This window comes from Haemaphysalis longicornis, unplaced genomic scaffold, assembly GCF_048455015.1.
Source record: "Haemaphysalis longicornis isolate Haplotype H1 unplaced genomic scaffold, Haemaphysalis longicornis Haplotype H1 scaffold_2, whole genome shotgun sequence".
NCBI classification, from domain to species: domain Eukaryota; kingdom Metazoa; phylum Arthropoda; class Arachnida; order Ixodida; family Ixodidae; genus Haemaphysalis; species Haemaphysalis longicornis.
In genome coordinates this window covers 153167436-153182546 of record NW_027526295.1, presented here as the reverse complement: position 1 = coordinate 153182546, position 15111 = coordinate 153167436, and the positions used below count along the sequence as shown (strand labels likewise).

The 15111-nt window shown below is 49.8% G+C and overlaps 1 protein-coding gene across 1 annotated transcript in view; it reads left to right on the top strand.

Moving 5' to 3' along the window:
* Window positions 1-4327: 4327 nt before the first annotated feature.
* LOC144168363 (uncharacterized) overlaps window positions 4328-15111 on the top strand; it is a 17092-nt gene continuing 6308 nt past the window's right edge. Inside the window, exon 1 of the mRNA XM_077697366.1 lies at window positions 4328-4365. Coding sequence (XP_077553492.1) covers window positions 4328-4365 — 38 coding nt within the window. The remainder of the gene's footprint in view (window positions 4366-15111) is intronic.

Below are 15111 nucleotides of genomic sequence, written 5' to 3'. Positions count from 1 at the left end.
TCATAACACGAGGGACCCAGGTTCGATTCTGACCACAGAAAGCGTTTTTTTTTTCTTCTTCCATTTCACCCACGATCATGATAATCATCATGAGAGAGAGTTGGCCTTCCTGCAGTGCGTTTTCGACGCGACATACGCCGTGAAACACACATATTATGACCCCTATCCGAGCATTCATTGACCGTCTTTTATCCTTTGAGCAGTCGGCCATCTTGCATACCCTCTGTCGGCCATTTTGAGTACCATCAATCATCCATTTGGTGAACCATTGACGCCAGGTTTTCGACCAACGTATAGCTAATGCATTCGCATGAGAACTTGGGCATCTCTCTCTCTGGATGGCATCTGGCGTCAGATCGGCACCAGAACGCCCATCCGTCATCCCGCCGCGCGCCGTACGCCGACACCGTTGTAAACCTAGCGATATAGGATACGGGACCAAGAACAATAACCGGCTTTTACGAGTATAGCGCTGGAAGTTTTCGCCCACAGACACGAAAATTCAATGGTACCTTAGCCATTCACAGCGTTTCTGCAAAACGTGTGCGAGATATTGGGGCATTTTAGAGGCATCCAAATTGGCTAAATTAATCCTTAGTGCTATACTACTGCGCACCTAGCCTCGACGCGTGGAGAACTAATTTGAACCTTGGGGATCTTCGAATTCGAGTGGGCCTCGTGGTTATAAACTGCAGCCATAACGTCAAAGTCTGCGGCAAGCTGAAAAAAAAAATTATGAGCTATTCTATGGTAAAGATGAATGTCCAGTGATGTTGGAGTCCGGACTATACTCCTCGAGCGCTGCCTGTAGGGGCGCCACTAAAATCCCACTAGCGGCCCGTTTCGAAACCAGCTGCGGGAGTCGCCGTCCCGCTCCCCACTGTCGCCGCTGCTTTTGGGGCATGTTCGAGACTGAGATTTACCGTTTGCATGCGGTGGAAACACATATTACTGTGGAGCAACCGCTCTGTTCGCAAATCTGATGTATTTACGAGAGAGTAAATGTTTCTGGTGCGATCTTAGTGAGGTACATTCGGTCTGTATGAACGCCAGGTGTGTGTCACAGACCACTGTCGCGAAGCCGGCATACGCATGGAACTGATCGTAATTCCACTGCCCTGAAGTTTACTAACAGTGTCTCCGTAAGCACCGTTTTCCCAGATGGTCATGCGATGCCTCTTCACCATGATGTAAATCGGTTTTGTGTGCTTACATATCCCAGCGGAGCACTCATACCTGACAGCACGCCAGTTACGATTGCTAATATAATGCCTCGGATATTGATCACTACCTTGGACAACTAATGTGGCATAAATTTCACGGACATTCTACAGAAGAAGTACGGTAAATAATACAAAACTATACCGGGGGTTCCCACTCGACAAAGAATTTAATGCTGGGCCGTCTTGTCCTGAGGTGAGCGCTCGCAAACATTCATAATCTGCTACGGATATCATCCGCGACCAGCGCGGCGACGTGCTTATAAAGCAAACCGCGTCCGCGACTAAACACGTCTTTAGAACATTACCATACGACACAGGGAGCCTGCAGAAGCTAGCACAAGCTTCAATCAGATGTCCTTATCTAATACCTCACTCTTTCAGCGACACCTTTTATCGTTTTGAATCTCCCTGCCCTGCACTCCGAAAAATGCGTTCACCAAGTGATCAGCTGTGCGTTCATGTCAAAAACAGAAGGAAATTGAACGCGCAGCTTGTGAGTGTGATCACTAAAACGTTCATTCATTGAATTCGCTCTGCATTTGTGCACACACATAGTTTAGCGTCTCCCCCCCCCCCCCCCCCTCCCCACCTCTCTTGCGAAATATCAGTGCATTTCGCATCTAGTTGGTCTAAAGACCACTACCTTGCTCAAGTTTCGACAAACATTTTTCGTATTTCGAAAGCTGCACTTGGTTTTTAAATTCCTGACCGAGCTGTTCTGTTTCTTCCGCACTTAACAAATCATTTATTTTTCCGTTGTCTCATTACGTTCCTTGGTCCTTGCTATAAGGCGTGAGATGGGCACATATTTAATGAACCACAGCCTTGGAATACACAACATTATTGCGTGGCTTAATTCCCATAAAAGGCACAAATTATTGTCACGTATTGGGTAATGACATCCGCGAAACATATTTTTCTACGACGAATATATTCGAAACAAAGCCGCATTCGTTGTCCGTGCGGCAAAGCGAAACCAACCTCTGAATGTGATAGTACCAGGTCCAAACGAGGCGACAATAGAATTCACTTGTGCCTGACGTATTCGGAGGTGACAGTGGTGATACGCTGCTGCTGTCGCCAACGCCCGTAAAAGCAGCCTAGAAGCGCGCAGAACCGCGTCACCGGATAGTTCTTGTTGGCGTCCGAGTCTCTACCGAGATGGAGCTGCTTTTTGAAGTGCCCTAAACGTACCGTTTGCGTACAGACATCACCATAAAAAAATTGTTTAGGTTGCGGTAAGGCAAAAAGAAGCAAAAGAGAACCGAAACCCTGCATGAGTCCCAATGATTCACGCAGCGCTGCTCCCGTAAGCGCCGCGCAGAAGCGGCGGCAGGAGGCGCAGCGATCGCGAATCTCGAGGCGTATACGCGGCCTCCCCATTACGACGACAGAAGATAAGTGATATTCAAAAGACGGAACGGCAACTTTTGCCCCGACGATGGGACGGTCACCACGCAATCGCTTAGAGAAAGAGAGAGAGAGAACGATCTTTAATGAAGTCTAGCGATGTTAGCCGGGCTAAAATGCCTAACTTGCTACGCCGGTTGATCACGTGATGGAGATGATGGCGATGATGTTCAAGAACTTCATGCGCACAGAAACATTGAGTTATTTACAGAGAATTTCCTAGACATGTGTGTTGCAGGTACTATATCAGAGCTTTTGTAGCCCCGTAAAGCATGTTTGGGACATGCCCACGGTCCTAAAACGTCCTTTAGCTGAATGTCCACGGAAAGCGGCAGTCCCAAAGACCCTTCGAGGGACACTCTTTGAGCACTGAATTAAGCACATTCACAGAACAGGTGCTGGAGGGTTACTCGCACATCACAGTGTGGGTAGCCCTTAAAACGCCGACAGGGAGGAGGCAGTACGAACGTCGGCAGTGATTAAACGTGTAAGCGTGTGGTCTAAATAATGTTTTGAACGACGTGCGAATTCGGTGGTGACTGCGTTCTATCACACACACTGGGACGTTCGTTTTAGGGGCGAAGCTCCTAAAGCCATGGGTCTGTCCATCCCTTGTGTCTCGTGGTACGTGACCGCCGCATGCTTTCGGAGATGTCGCAAAGTGGGCCGCGTTGCACGCGCAAGAACCGGCAGCGCAAACTCGGCACCGGGAGCGCGAGCTTGTCTGTGTTCGCCAACCGAGGCGCGAGCGCACGTGCACTGCGAGGGGGAGATCACGCGAGAGATCACGCCACGAACGCAGGCAGTCGTTCTCGGAGATCGAACGAGACGTAAGGACCCTTGCTCGTTTCCTCTCGTCTTGTTCGGGCACAAGTTCGCCCTAAACAAAAGTTCTTTCTTTACCGTTGTGTCCCATCCTACGTGACAAATTATGGTGGATGTGCGGGGTAGTCCTTGATGGCGCGGGGTCTTTCTTCAGGTCTGGGCCTGGGAGCATTGACTCCGAAAATAAAAGTTGATTTGTACAATGTACGCACACAGTGGAGTGGAGTGGAGTGGAATAAACTTTATTATGTGCCTGCAAAACTCGCGTGCACGCACGCTAGTCGACCGGGCCTAGGTCACCGTCGGGGAGACGTCTTGGCTAGGTTTCTTCTCCCCACATGCGGGGTGTCGGAAGCCTGCCTCGTTGTCGCCTCTTGGGCTTGCTGGACGGCCCAGAGTTGTTCTCCTTGGTCGTAGGATGTCAGCGCCGCTGCTAGTCGCGGCGGAAGGGTTCCGGACTTTGCTTCTTCGGGGTGTTCGTTGCAATTCCACAGCATGTGCGTTAGAGTAGCCGTCTCCCTTCGGCAGACCCTGCATTTGCTGTCTGGGTAGGCATCGGGGTATTGTCTGTGCAGAAGTAGCGGCGTTAGGAGGGTTCCGGTCTGCAGTTGTCTGAAGATGACAGCCTGGGCTCTGTCCAGCTTGTCGCTGGGTGGAGGGAGAGTCCTGCGAGCCAGGCGATACGCTTTGGTGATCTCTTGGTAGTTGACGAGTCTGTCCTTAGTGCTGAACCAGAGTTGTGTGGCCTGTTCGTTGCCAGCGCGGAGAGATAGAGCGCGCGCTGCGACGTGGGCCGACTCGTTTCTGTTTTCGTTTGTCTCTGAGACCTTGCCTTCGTGTGCTGGGAACCAAGTGATGTGTTTCCGGTTATGAAGGTCGGCTCGCTCCAGGATGCGGGCCGCTTTGGGTGAGATCTCCCCTTTGGCATAATTCCGTACTGCTTGGCGTGAGTCGCTGAGGACTGTAGTGCAGCCTTGGTCGGCAAGCGCCAGGGCTATGGCCACCTCCTCGGCCTCCTCGGACTTGACGCAAGTTATGCTCGCAGCGGATCTTGTAGTGCCTGCAGCGTCAACTACCGCCACGGCGTAGCGGCTGCCGCCCGCGTATTCTGCAGCGTCGACGAAGCGAGCGCCGGGGTCCTCGCTGAGTTTGTCCGTGAGGGCCTTGGCTCGGGCTTGGCGCCTGCCTTTGTTGTGTTCTGGGTGAACGTTCCTAGGTATTGGGTCTATGCGTAGGGCTTGGCGAACTTCGTTGCTGAGTGTGCTCTTGTTTCCTTGCTGTCTGTGGTATCTGATATGCAGTTTTTCGAGGATTTTGTGACCTGTCTTTGTTGCCGATAGCCGTTCGAGTTGAGACACTCTCTGTGCTTCTGCTATTTCTTCGAGCGTATTGTGGATTCCTAGTTGTAGCAGCAGATCGGTGTTCGTGGTATCCGGTAGGCCGAGAGCGATCTTGTGAGCCTTGCGTATCAGTATGTTGATCTTTTTCCTTTCACTTTGGTACCAGTGGTGATATGCAGCCACGTAGGTTACGTGACAGATCACAAACGCTTGAATTAGGCGGACTACATTGTCCTCCTTCATGCCTCCCCGTTTCGAGGTTACTCGTTTGAGTAGCCGGGTGGCGTTGGCTGTCTTGTATATGAGACGGTTGACCGTGTCCCCATTCCTCCCATGAGATTCGATGACCATTCCGAGGATTCTGATCTTAGGTACCGTGGGTATGATGGTACCATCTTTGGTGCGTATCGTGATCTTATCCCGTTCCCTTTGTGGTTTACTCTTGTGTTTTCTTGCCGGTTGGTACAAGAGTAGTTCCGACTTCTTTGGTGAACATTTCAGGCCAGTGTCTTGGAGGTAATCTTCGATCTCGTTGACCGCTCTCTGGAGTACTGTCTCGATGTTTCCGTCGCTGCCTTTGCATACCCATAGGGTAATGTCGTCGGCGTAGATCGTATGTTCGACGTCCTCAAGCTTCTCGAGTCTCTCGGCCACTCCGATCATGACGAGATTGAAGAGCATTGGGGAGATTACAGACCCTTGTGGGGTGCCCTTGTGCCCCATGGTACGTTCGCCGACTCTTAAGTCTCCCGCCAAGAGTTCGGCGCTTCTGTCTGTTAGAAAGTCTCTAACGTAGTTGTAGCTGCGCTCTCCCAGGTTGAGTTTCGATATTTGTCTTAGGATTCCAGCGTGTTCGATTTGATCAAATGCGCTCTGTATGTCGAGACCTAATATGGCTTTGTTACCGCTGGTTTGGCCGTCTATTACTTGGTGTTTGAGCTGAAGCATGGCATCTTGGGTGCCCAGGTGTTGCCTGAATCCGATGATCGTGTGGGGGAAGGCTTCTATTCGTTCGAGGTACTTTTGCCACCGATTGAGGAGGACGTGCTCGAGAACTTTTCCAACGCAGGACGTCAGCGATATAGGCCTGAGGTTTTCTGGGTCTGGGGGCTTGCCCGGCTTCGGGATTAGAATCATTTTGGCCTTCTTCCACTGTCGGGGGAGCTTGCCTGTTTTCCAGCATTCGTTGTAGTAATCTGTTAGGGCTTCTATTGACTGGTCATCGAGGTTCCTAAGCGTTCTGTTCGTTACCCGGTCAGGGCCGGGCGCCGATCTGCTGTTGAGGTCGTAGAGTGCCGTTCTCACTTCCTCGATGCTTATGTCGCGGTCTAGGGCTTCATTAGTCTCGCCAGTATAAGGGCCGTGTTGTTTCGCGGTCGACCGTGGCACGTACTTGTCCAATAGATGCATTTTGACAGCCGTCTCGCCCTTGGCCATTATCTCCTTGTGTATTAGTTTAGCCAGTCGGTCACGCTGATGCGATTTCGTCTTCGTTTCGTCTAGTAGCTGTCTTAGGATGTTCCACGCTTTGCCGTTGTGCATTTGTCCGTTGATCGCGTAGCAAAGCTCGTGCCATTGCTGTTCGCAAAGCTCCCGGCAGTGGTCCTCCATGTTGCGATTTAGCTCCGCGATCTTTTTGCGAAGTTTGCGGTTGAGGCGTTGTTTTTTCCAACGCGCGAGTATAGAGTTCTTGGCCTCAATCATGTGTGCCAATCGGCTGTCCATCTTGTCTACTTCAAGTTCAGTCTCGATCTCCTTAGTTGCTGCCTCGACGCTGCCTGTGAGGTCTCGGCACCAGGCATCGATGTCCGTAATCTGGCTTGAGTTTTCGTCGTGTTGCGATTCTCTTAGTTTCCTAAAGTCGTTCCAGTCAATCCATTTAAATTTACGTGTGCCAGCATGGTGTGCTCCAGGAAGAGGGATCTTGATTTCTATTATCAAGTGGTCGCTGCCCAGGTCCGTGGATGTGTTGTGCCACGTTGCCGGTTGCGAGCCAAAGTTCTTGATGAAAGTAAGGTCGGGCGTGGTATCTCTAGACACCGAGTTGCCTATCCTTGTCGGGTGAGCCGGCTCCAGTCTTACGTCTTTCTTAATGATGTAATGGGCGAACTTTCACGGGAGAGTTACGGTTACCGATGATCTCCCCCTCTCGAGCTTCGCCTCACTTATCATCATTCATTCCGTGGATATGGCGTGATTTTTTAAACGTCTCGCGCTATGGAACTCCTCGCGTTTCAAAGACACGGGGAGCCTCGGTAGGTTTTGTTCAAATACAAGAATAACGGACGGAACCCCAGCCATACAAAGCTTCACTTTGAAAGAAACGCGAAAGTTTTTTTATCGTTTTGCTTTCGCTGGGTAATGCAGCAGGACACCTAGCAAAATGCCGGTCGTTTTCATGTCCGTACAAAGAACCAATTTTGAAATATGGTAACGGTGAACACCGAAGACGTCGGTCCACACTACTTCACTTAGGTTCCATAAACTGGCTCAGCCTGAACCATGCCCCACCGTTCGCGTCGGGCAAACAGAGCGCGGCCTGGGTGGTTGCGCAAAACAAGATGGAAGAAGCTGACTGTCCGTGGCAGCTGAGCCGCAATTCCTGAGTCGCCACACAACCGCGTCGCCACCGTCCCCCGCTTCCGCCTCTTCCTCATCCATTCCACCTTACCGAATGTCCCCGGCCATGACGGTGGATGTGCGGCTCTAAAGCACACACGCTCGCCTGAAGATCCCCGAACAAATAGGAACGGGAAACGGTTTGTGGACGCAAGAATTGCTTTCCGGCTTTCTGGAGGGAGCGGAGGCGCCCGTATCGGACGTGAGACGAAAGGAGGAACGGTAACGGACAGGGTGCCGAGAAACGAGAATAAAATAAAGCACCGTGGATGGAAACGTGTCAACAACGTCGTGGCGCAATCCTTCAAAACGGTTCCGGAGAATTTGCGTTGAATGTGGTTTCTACAGTTATGTTTCTCCAGTTTGAGGTATTGAACGGCGAACGTGAGGGGTGTTCTTAATTGTAGAACATGATTTAGGCCGGATTCCACGCAGAAATTTATTTGCGCATACATAAGGACATATCGTCACCATCCTAATAATCAACAAGAACAGTAGCAGCACATACCCTTACTAACCGGGTCGATACGTCCCGTTTCCCTGACTCAAGGGAATCAGAACTTCTGGCACGGGGCAGAGCATAACTTAAATATAAGGATAGGCTGCCCACTGCACCTAAAGACACCCAGAACACACTGAATCACTGTTATTTACATAAAAGTTTGTAAAATTACTTTTCGATATTTTTTTACGTAAAAAATTGCCACAAAGCAACCGTAATTGCACAAGCTCGAACCCTGGCCGTAACATTTGAACCGGAGACTGTATACCAATGTCGCAGAGGTCAAACGAATGAATGAATGAATGAATTTATATCCGAGAGGTTGGACTCCTCGTGTTGCAAAAGAGGAACGGGAGGAGAGGAAAAGAAAAAGAAAATTCGCAGGTGGTATAGTATAATTCCACCCATTCGCCCCGTTCACGGACCACGTAGTTCAGGTCTCTTGAAGGAAAGTACTTTCCAAGACGGCTGCCGCGTCTCTTGATAGTGTTTTTATGTCCGCCCCGCACACGGACAGTTTCAAGTCAACTGAAGAAGGTTAGAATCTTTTGCAAAAAAGCAGAGGAACATATACGCTTCATTTTGGTTTTGTTGTGGTTTATTGCAATCATTGTATGTGTGAACACAGTGTGGCTTGTGTTTCTTCTGGCTTCGTCCACCTTGCCACGTTTTTTTGTTGTTGTGGCATAGGATGTACGCGCAGAAAGGTGGCGATGTGGGTAAAATGCCGTTCGGTCTTTTTTTTTTTTTCATGTTGTCGGATAAACTCCCATACCTACCACGTTCTGAGATCTGACCGGAAGCGGGGGGGGGGGGGGGGGGGCTGAGAGATGAAAGAATTAGTACCAACAAAATGGAACAGTTTACATGTATCCTTAATTTAGCTACAACAAAGCAGGAACTGACCGTTTAAGCTACTAGCAAGCTACGCCACTGGTCAGTTGCTAAATCTTCGACGTGACTGAAGCCGTCCTTTTCAGGAATTCCTGTGAATACTGTCGAGCGTAGCAATGTTCGCTCCTGTGACAATTGCGCAACTGCAGGTCGTGTCGGACACGGTTGCTGGGAACTGGGTGCAATTTTTAACAGCGGAGCTGTTGTACAAGTCATAAATTCAGTGTTGCAGCAAAAAGTACAAAGAAAATGCCGAGCGCTCGTGAGCGCGTGCCTCGCGGCGACAACCGAGCGTTCCCGGCACGCGCGGTAGCTTTAGAAAAAAAAACTGGTAATAACCACGAGGAGTGAGAAAATGCCCAGCGCTCGTCAGCGTGGGCCTCGCGGCGACCACCGAGTCCCCGGCTCGCTCAGCTAAAGGTAATAGCAAAAAAAAAAAAAAACTCTGGTTGATTCCTCTGTCATAGGAAGCGGTAAAACACGAAAGTGAAATGTGCAGCGAAAGCTGTAGCTGAGCATGATTTGCGGGTCGGCGGCTGTCTCGTGGGTGTGCTTGGCGAGCGACGTCCTGCTGGCGGGTCGCTTCCGCAAAGGTGTACTGGCGTCATTTCCGTGACGGTTATGACGTCAGTGAAATTTTGGTGTATCCCGGCATAAAACACTTTCGTGTTAAAATATAAAACCCGAAAACGAACAAACCGAAGAATAACGAACTCTTTAGTACTAAAGGTTGCTTCCCCGCACGAAGACCTGTGTGCAGAGGTGCACGCTTTACAGGCCGCTTTCTCCGTTGTACTGACGTCACTTCCGTGACGGATATGACGTAAGTGAAATCTTCGTAAATCTCGGAATAAAACACTTTCTTGTTAAAAAATATAAACCCCAGCGCTGCCGGCATGCCCTCCCGCGCATGTAATGCTTCGCGTGAGGAACATGACGATACTGATGCATATGACGATGACTACTACTAGCACAGTGCAAAGCAACGACGGAACATGTAAATAAACAATTTGAATATTGTACGGATGTGTGGTGATGTGCCCTACTGTGCTCACGTATAATGAAATCCTTCAGCTTCGCCATGGTTCAATACTCGCGTGACTTAGCGCAAGCTTCGCCCATTTGAGCTGGTGGAAGTCTACAATGCTGAGGATGACTTTGCATTCACCGCTCGCCGCGAAGACGACGGCCATGTGAAGATGCATATCGCGACGATTACTAGCACCGCAACTATGAAAATAACCAATGACACAGCAACTTATTATGTGTCCGGAAATACTGAACTACAACCATACAGTTTCATGCTAATATATACTAGAGGGAAATCTGGCGCCACTGTAGAGGCTGTCCGTGCCTTTTTTATTTTACAATGCCAAACGCATCGCCCACTTCCTAATAGAGGTGAGTGGTACGCCTGCAGTGCCCACATGTCGTTAGGTAGGGCCAAGAGATTATTAAGCGGGATCACCCGAGCGGAGCACGTTTTGCCAACGTTGCCGCTTTCCACCACGCGTCTCCCCAAGATTACACGGTCACGTGACTAAAGAACTGGGAGGGCTAGCAATTGGGGGAGAGCGGCCGGAGTAGAAGGAGAGGGCTTGGTTGGCCGTTACACGAGGCGATGACCGGGAAGGCACGTTCCACTTGTTCTTGGCATAGCTCATGAACAGGCTGAGAAGTTGCCTCTGGCTGCAGAAAAGCAGCAGTATTACTGTGAAAGATTAATCAAATTTGTTTTGATGTTGTAAAACTGAAGCTCCGAAAGGATTTCTTAGTCCGGGATTATTTAGAAGCTCCGTGCAAGATGAACAAAAAAGATTTTGCTCGTTTTTGTTGACTTTGGATTCGAGCCAAGCCATGTAGGCGAAGAACGCCTCTAGCCGCTATGGCGGCGCCCAGGACGGCCCGCGATTGCAACGCCATATTTCCCTCTAGTATATATTAGTATGAAACTCTATGCCTACAACAGCTTCGACGTTCAGGACTTGCGCGTTAGTGCAAGCTTCCCTAAATTTTTCTTTACTATGCTGAGCTGCCTCTCGCATTAAGCGTTTCTATGGTGCTGACCAGGGGCGGTATTCTCAAGTTTGTCCGTTTTGGAAACGTCCGTTTTCCGTCCATTTAATAGTGACCTACTTCCGTTGTATGCGGGCTTTGGGTTGACTTTCGCCCAACTGTTTTTGTAAACACATTTTAAACAACCAAACATACTTTAAACTATCTTTTAAGTGTTTATTTGAACGTATTTTGAAGACCTAAACATGATAAGATTTTTCTATGGCGAAGGTTAACGTTGTCACCACTAGGGACGAATGTCGAAAGATGGCAGCTGCAACCAACTGTTTCCTGCGGCACGAAAGCGTAAAATGCGACAAGGTTACTCAAATTTTTCGCGCTTGGGCCATGATTATTATGCCCTGGACGATGACCATGTATCAAGATAATAAGCATGTGTTACGTATTTCGGCATCGACGCACTTATTGTTGTGTTTCGTTTATTCAATAGCCTCAAGGCTCAGTAGATATTCAGCGAGTCTGATCTATACCCAGGAAACTAGGTTGTCCTCCCAAGAGTACGCCCACTGAGGTCGCCTAACGCATCTTGAAGGGGGCCATGAAAGGACATTTTCCTCTCCTCTCTTGACAGGTGGAACCGCAGGGCCCCGGCGCCTTTTGTCGCTTCCTTCGCGGTGAGATAGGCGCCCTGAGTGGGCGGACTGTTGCCAACAATGTAGCCTCCACAGTGCTGCTCATAGCCTGTGGTGTGAACTATAGGTTTGGAGCAGCTCTTCCCGCCAGTCACGCGGCGGGCAGCGGCGTGCCTTTGTCTGGAAAAGGGATTAGCTACGACTCCCTCATTGTGCCGGCGCGAGCGCGGACAAGTGCGAGGCGGCAAGGCGAGGACACTGTAAGATGTTAGCCGCGCGAAGACCGCTCTTAGCGTTCGGCTTTGGCTTTGAGCAGGTGCCGCCCGCTTAACTTCATGGTTCGACCCCTCCGCGTGGTTAGTGACTGGGTGGCAGATGTCTTGTATTTGCTTGTCGGTTGCAATAACGTGCGCAGGTAATGCATCATGACTGCATGAGAGAGATAGTGTTGGGTCATGTGACCGCAGGTGGGGGCATGTTTCGAATTAGTTGGTTCTTGTGGCGAATCTGTGGTCCATATGAATCATGCTGAAACGGGTTTTCGCTCTTTCTTGAGCAGCGTAGTTTTTGGGATCAAAACCAGAGTGTCGGGTTTTGTCCGGGGGTCGGTCGGTCGCTCGGTCGGTCGAGAGGTATCTGGTTCAGTATGAATCTTCGCCGAACAGGATGCTGCGGGTAGAGTGACAATGTAACCGTCATTCTGTCCTGATGTAAATACTTGGAGTAATGTAAATAGTGTAAATAAACCTAATATCCAGCAAGAAAGGCAGTCCTCATCCCTCACCTGCTTCAAGCATCGGACGTTGGTCATCGGAGCGAGTCGAGATCGTCCTCTCGGCTCGAGAATCAAAAGAACCTCATTATTTCGTCTTCATAATTCACCAAGAAGATGGAGAGGTTAAATCTAACTGCTTCGCTTTTACACGGACAGCGAGTGTACGGTTCTTTAAAAAGGCATGCTGATGCGAGCTTTTCCAAGAGTCTCGAATGGTTCGTAACGGTGTTGGCATTTCTGTGGTACTCTCTGAGTGAAAAAATGTGAGTGGTCGGGATTTTCGTTTCTTAACTACATGCTGATGCGAGCTTTTCCAAGAGTCTCGAATGGTTCGTAACGGTGTTGGCATTTCTGTGGTACTCTGAGTGAAAAAATGTGTGAGTGGTCGGGATTTTCGTTTCTTAACTACACGTCTGCTTCGCGTCATGTCTACGAACGTTAAGCTGGTATGTGTATTCGTAAAGTACCAATAAAGGTTTATAAATCTCTTGCCAAGGGCTCGTGAAATTTTGATAGACTGCTCGACAGCTATCAAGCTCGAAGACGATCGTTTATTTCACTGTGTGATGGCGACGGCGTAGGTGCACCGGCTCACGGAGGGCTGTGTCAGCGATATCATTTATTCGTTACCGACCACTGACTGAAAGTCACCGGTAGCGAAGAACGAAGCGCGAATATCACTTGGTACTCGACACTGAGCCTCCACTGCCGCCGGCCAAGTTCGTCTCGCAGCTCGTCGCATAGCCACCGCACAGTCGTCTTCGAGGGGCGGATTGCTTCTGCAGACATTTCTAACAGGTCAACATTACTTATTGATTACCTGTTCCGCCAGCAGGTCAACAACAAGGCGATGAAAAATGTCTGCCCCAAATCGTCTGCTCCGAGAAGCCGCGGCGCAGCTCCGCCGTGCTTGCGTTGCGTAACATCCGGGTGTTCGCTTTTAGCCAATTACGGCTCGCTCAAAGCGGATACTTTTGAAACGGACAAAGCTTCTGAATAACGCCCCAGTTCAACTTGCGCGCATGGCGGGCTAGGCGTCTAAGCTCTTCACTGGTAACGATGTCAATTGGCGTATGATTGGATTGTCAGGTAGCTCCCTCACAATGAGGTCACACTGGGTGAAAGATCTGGCCAAACACGGGGCACGGGGGCGTATTCGGGAGATTTTTGTTTCGGTCGTACACTGTACAAAACCATCAAAATCCGGCAGTCACCCGGACAATTCGCGAAACCTGGCAGGTATGCATTATCACCTATCTCTAATGTCTGGTGTGATGGCGTAGCCAGTCCGTGCTTCAAGCAGTAGGACCTGCAGGTTTTACGGATTGTCCAAAGGAGTTGGTTGATTGGGTCATGGGCTGCTTTCATTTAGCGTCCTTTGCCTAATTTTATGAACTGCGAGTAGCTTAAAGTTAGTCAATAGAATATAACAATGTCGCCAGTGTTGTAAACAAACCAGCAGATGGCGTAAGGTGCCTTCAGGAAGTGCAAGTTGTACTGTTTACGAAAATGAATGTTGCCACCGGGTCGTCATTAACGTGAACAGTGCAATGATGTGGTTATCCACGATACCGCTGCTCATGGGGAGGAGTCCTCTTTGACCGCAAACGGCTGTGTCACGTTCTCTTCGCTTCCACCTCCTTTCTGCTCACTTTTTTAGTTTGCACATGGTGCGAAGAAAAACCACGACCACCTACAGGCTGACAGCTTTGGAGCAAACGGTCGCTGTGATTGGTTAGCCAGCCGCGAAAGGCGATTAGGCACCTTCTGAAGATATCATTACAAAATTGGCTTGCGGTTGCGATACTCCGTAATGCGATATTTCGGAGCAGCAGCAGTGCGCTGAGGCAGCGCTCACTCGTGGGTTCTCTCGGCGGCACCGATGATGAGCCTCTGCGTCGGCGGCGCGAAGTGCGTGTCTCAGAAAGGGACCGCGATCCGCGTCGTAGGCAGGAAGCGCACACCATCACCCCCCCCCCCCCCCCTCCCACTCCCGTTGTCGCCAACGTCGCACAGGCAAGCGTCTCGTGCGGAAAAAGCCCCCCCCCCTCTCCCAACGCACATTTTTGGAGAGCGCTCGCGCTGCCACGGCCAACCGCCCTCCCCTCACAATTTCGCGACACTCCCCTCCTTTGCATTTTTTCACTATTAGGTCTTGCCATCGTTCACTCTGTTGCGACGGTGACGCGGCTCAGCCCAGAGACGGGCGCCAAAGGGCTGCGCCCTAAAACAGGTATAAATTGCCGCTAAAATTTACACGACTTGGATAAGAAGATGCAGTGACGAAATGCATTTTTATTCGCTTCAATGCACCTTTATTGTTACATTGAAACTGAAGTTACATAAAAAATTCAATTTCAAAGAAATGCAGTGCTCGGAAAGCAATTATAGTCAGACGCTGTGATCCAGAGCTTTGTAAATCCCAGGTTTTCACCTCCTGCACACCAAAAATCTACGTGCACATCTGTGGACGTTCGTAAAGTAATTACGCGCAATACAAAATTATTACTTCAGACCTAAAGTCACGCTTATCTATACATAAATAAGACGCGAGAATATAGAAACCTGTGGCTGCAATAAAAGAAATCATTACGTTAAGCGTATAGTCACGCTTATCGATGCTTAGACTAGACACGCAAATGCGGAAACCCCTCCCACATGGACGCTTCATCTCTGGCGTCGAAGCTCCAACAACAACCACCAAACTCGTCGTTATCGCTGCCTCGCGAATTCGACGGATACATCGTCTGCAATATGTATACAGCGCCAGCGCCACTGCTCAACTTTTCTACCACATTTTCCTTGCGTCCATTTTTAAGACGCACTCCCAATGACGTGCTCATCCGCGCACATGTACATGAACAAACCAAAAACC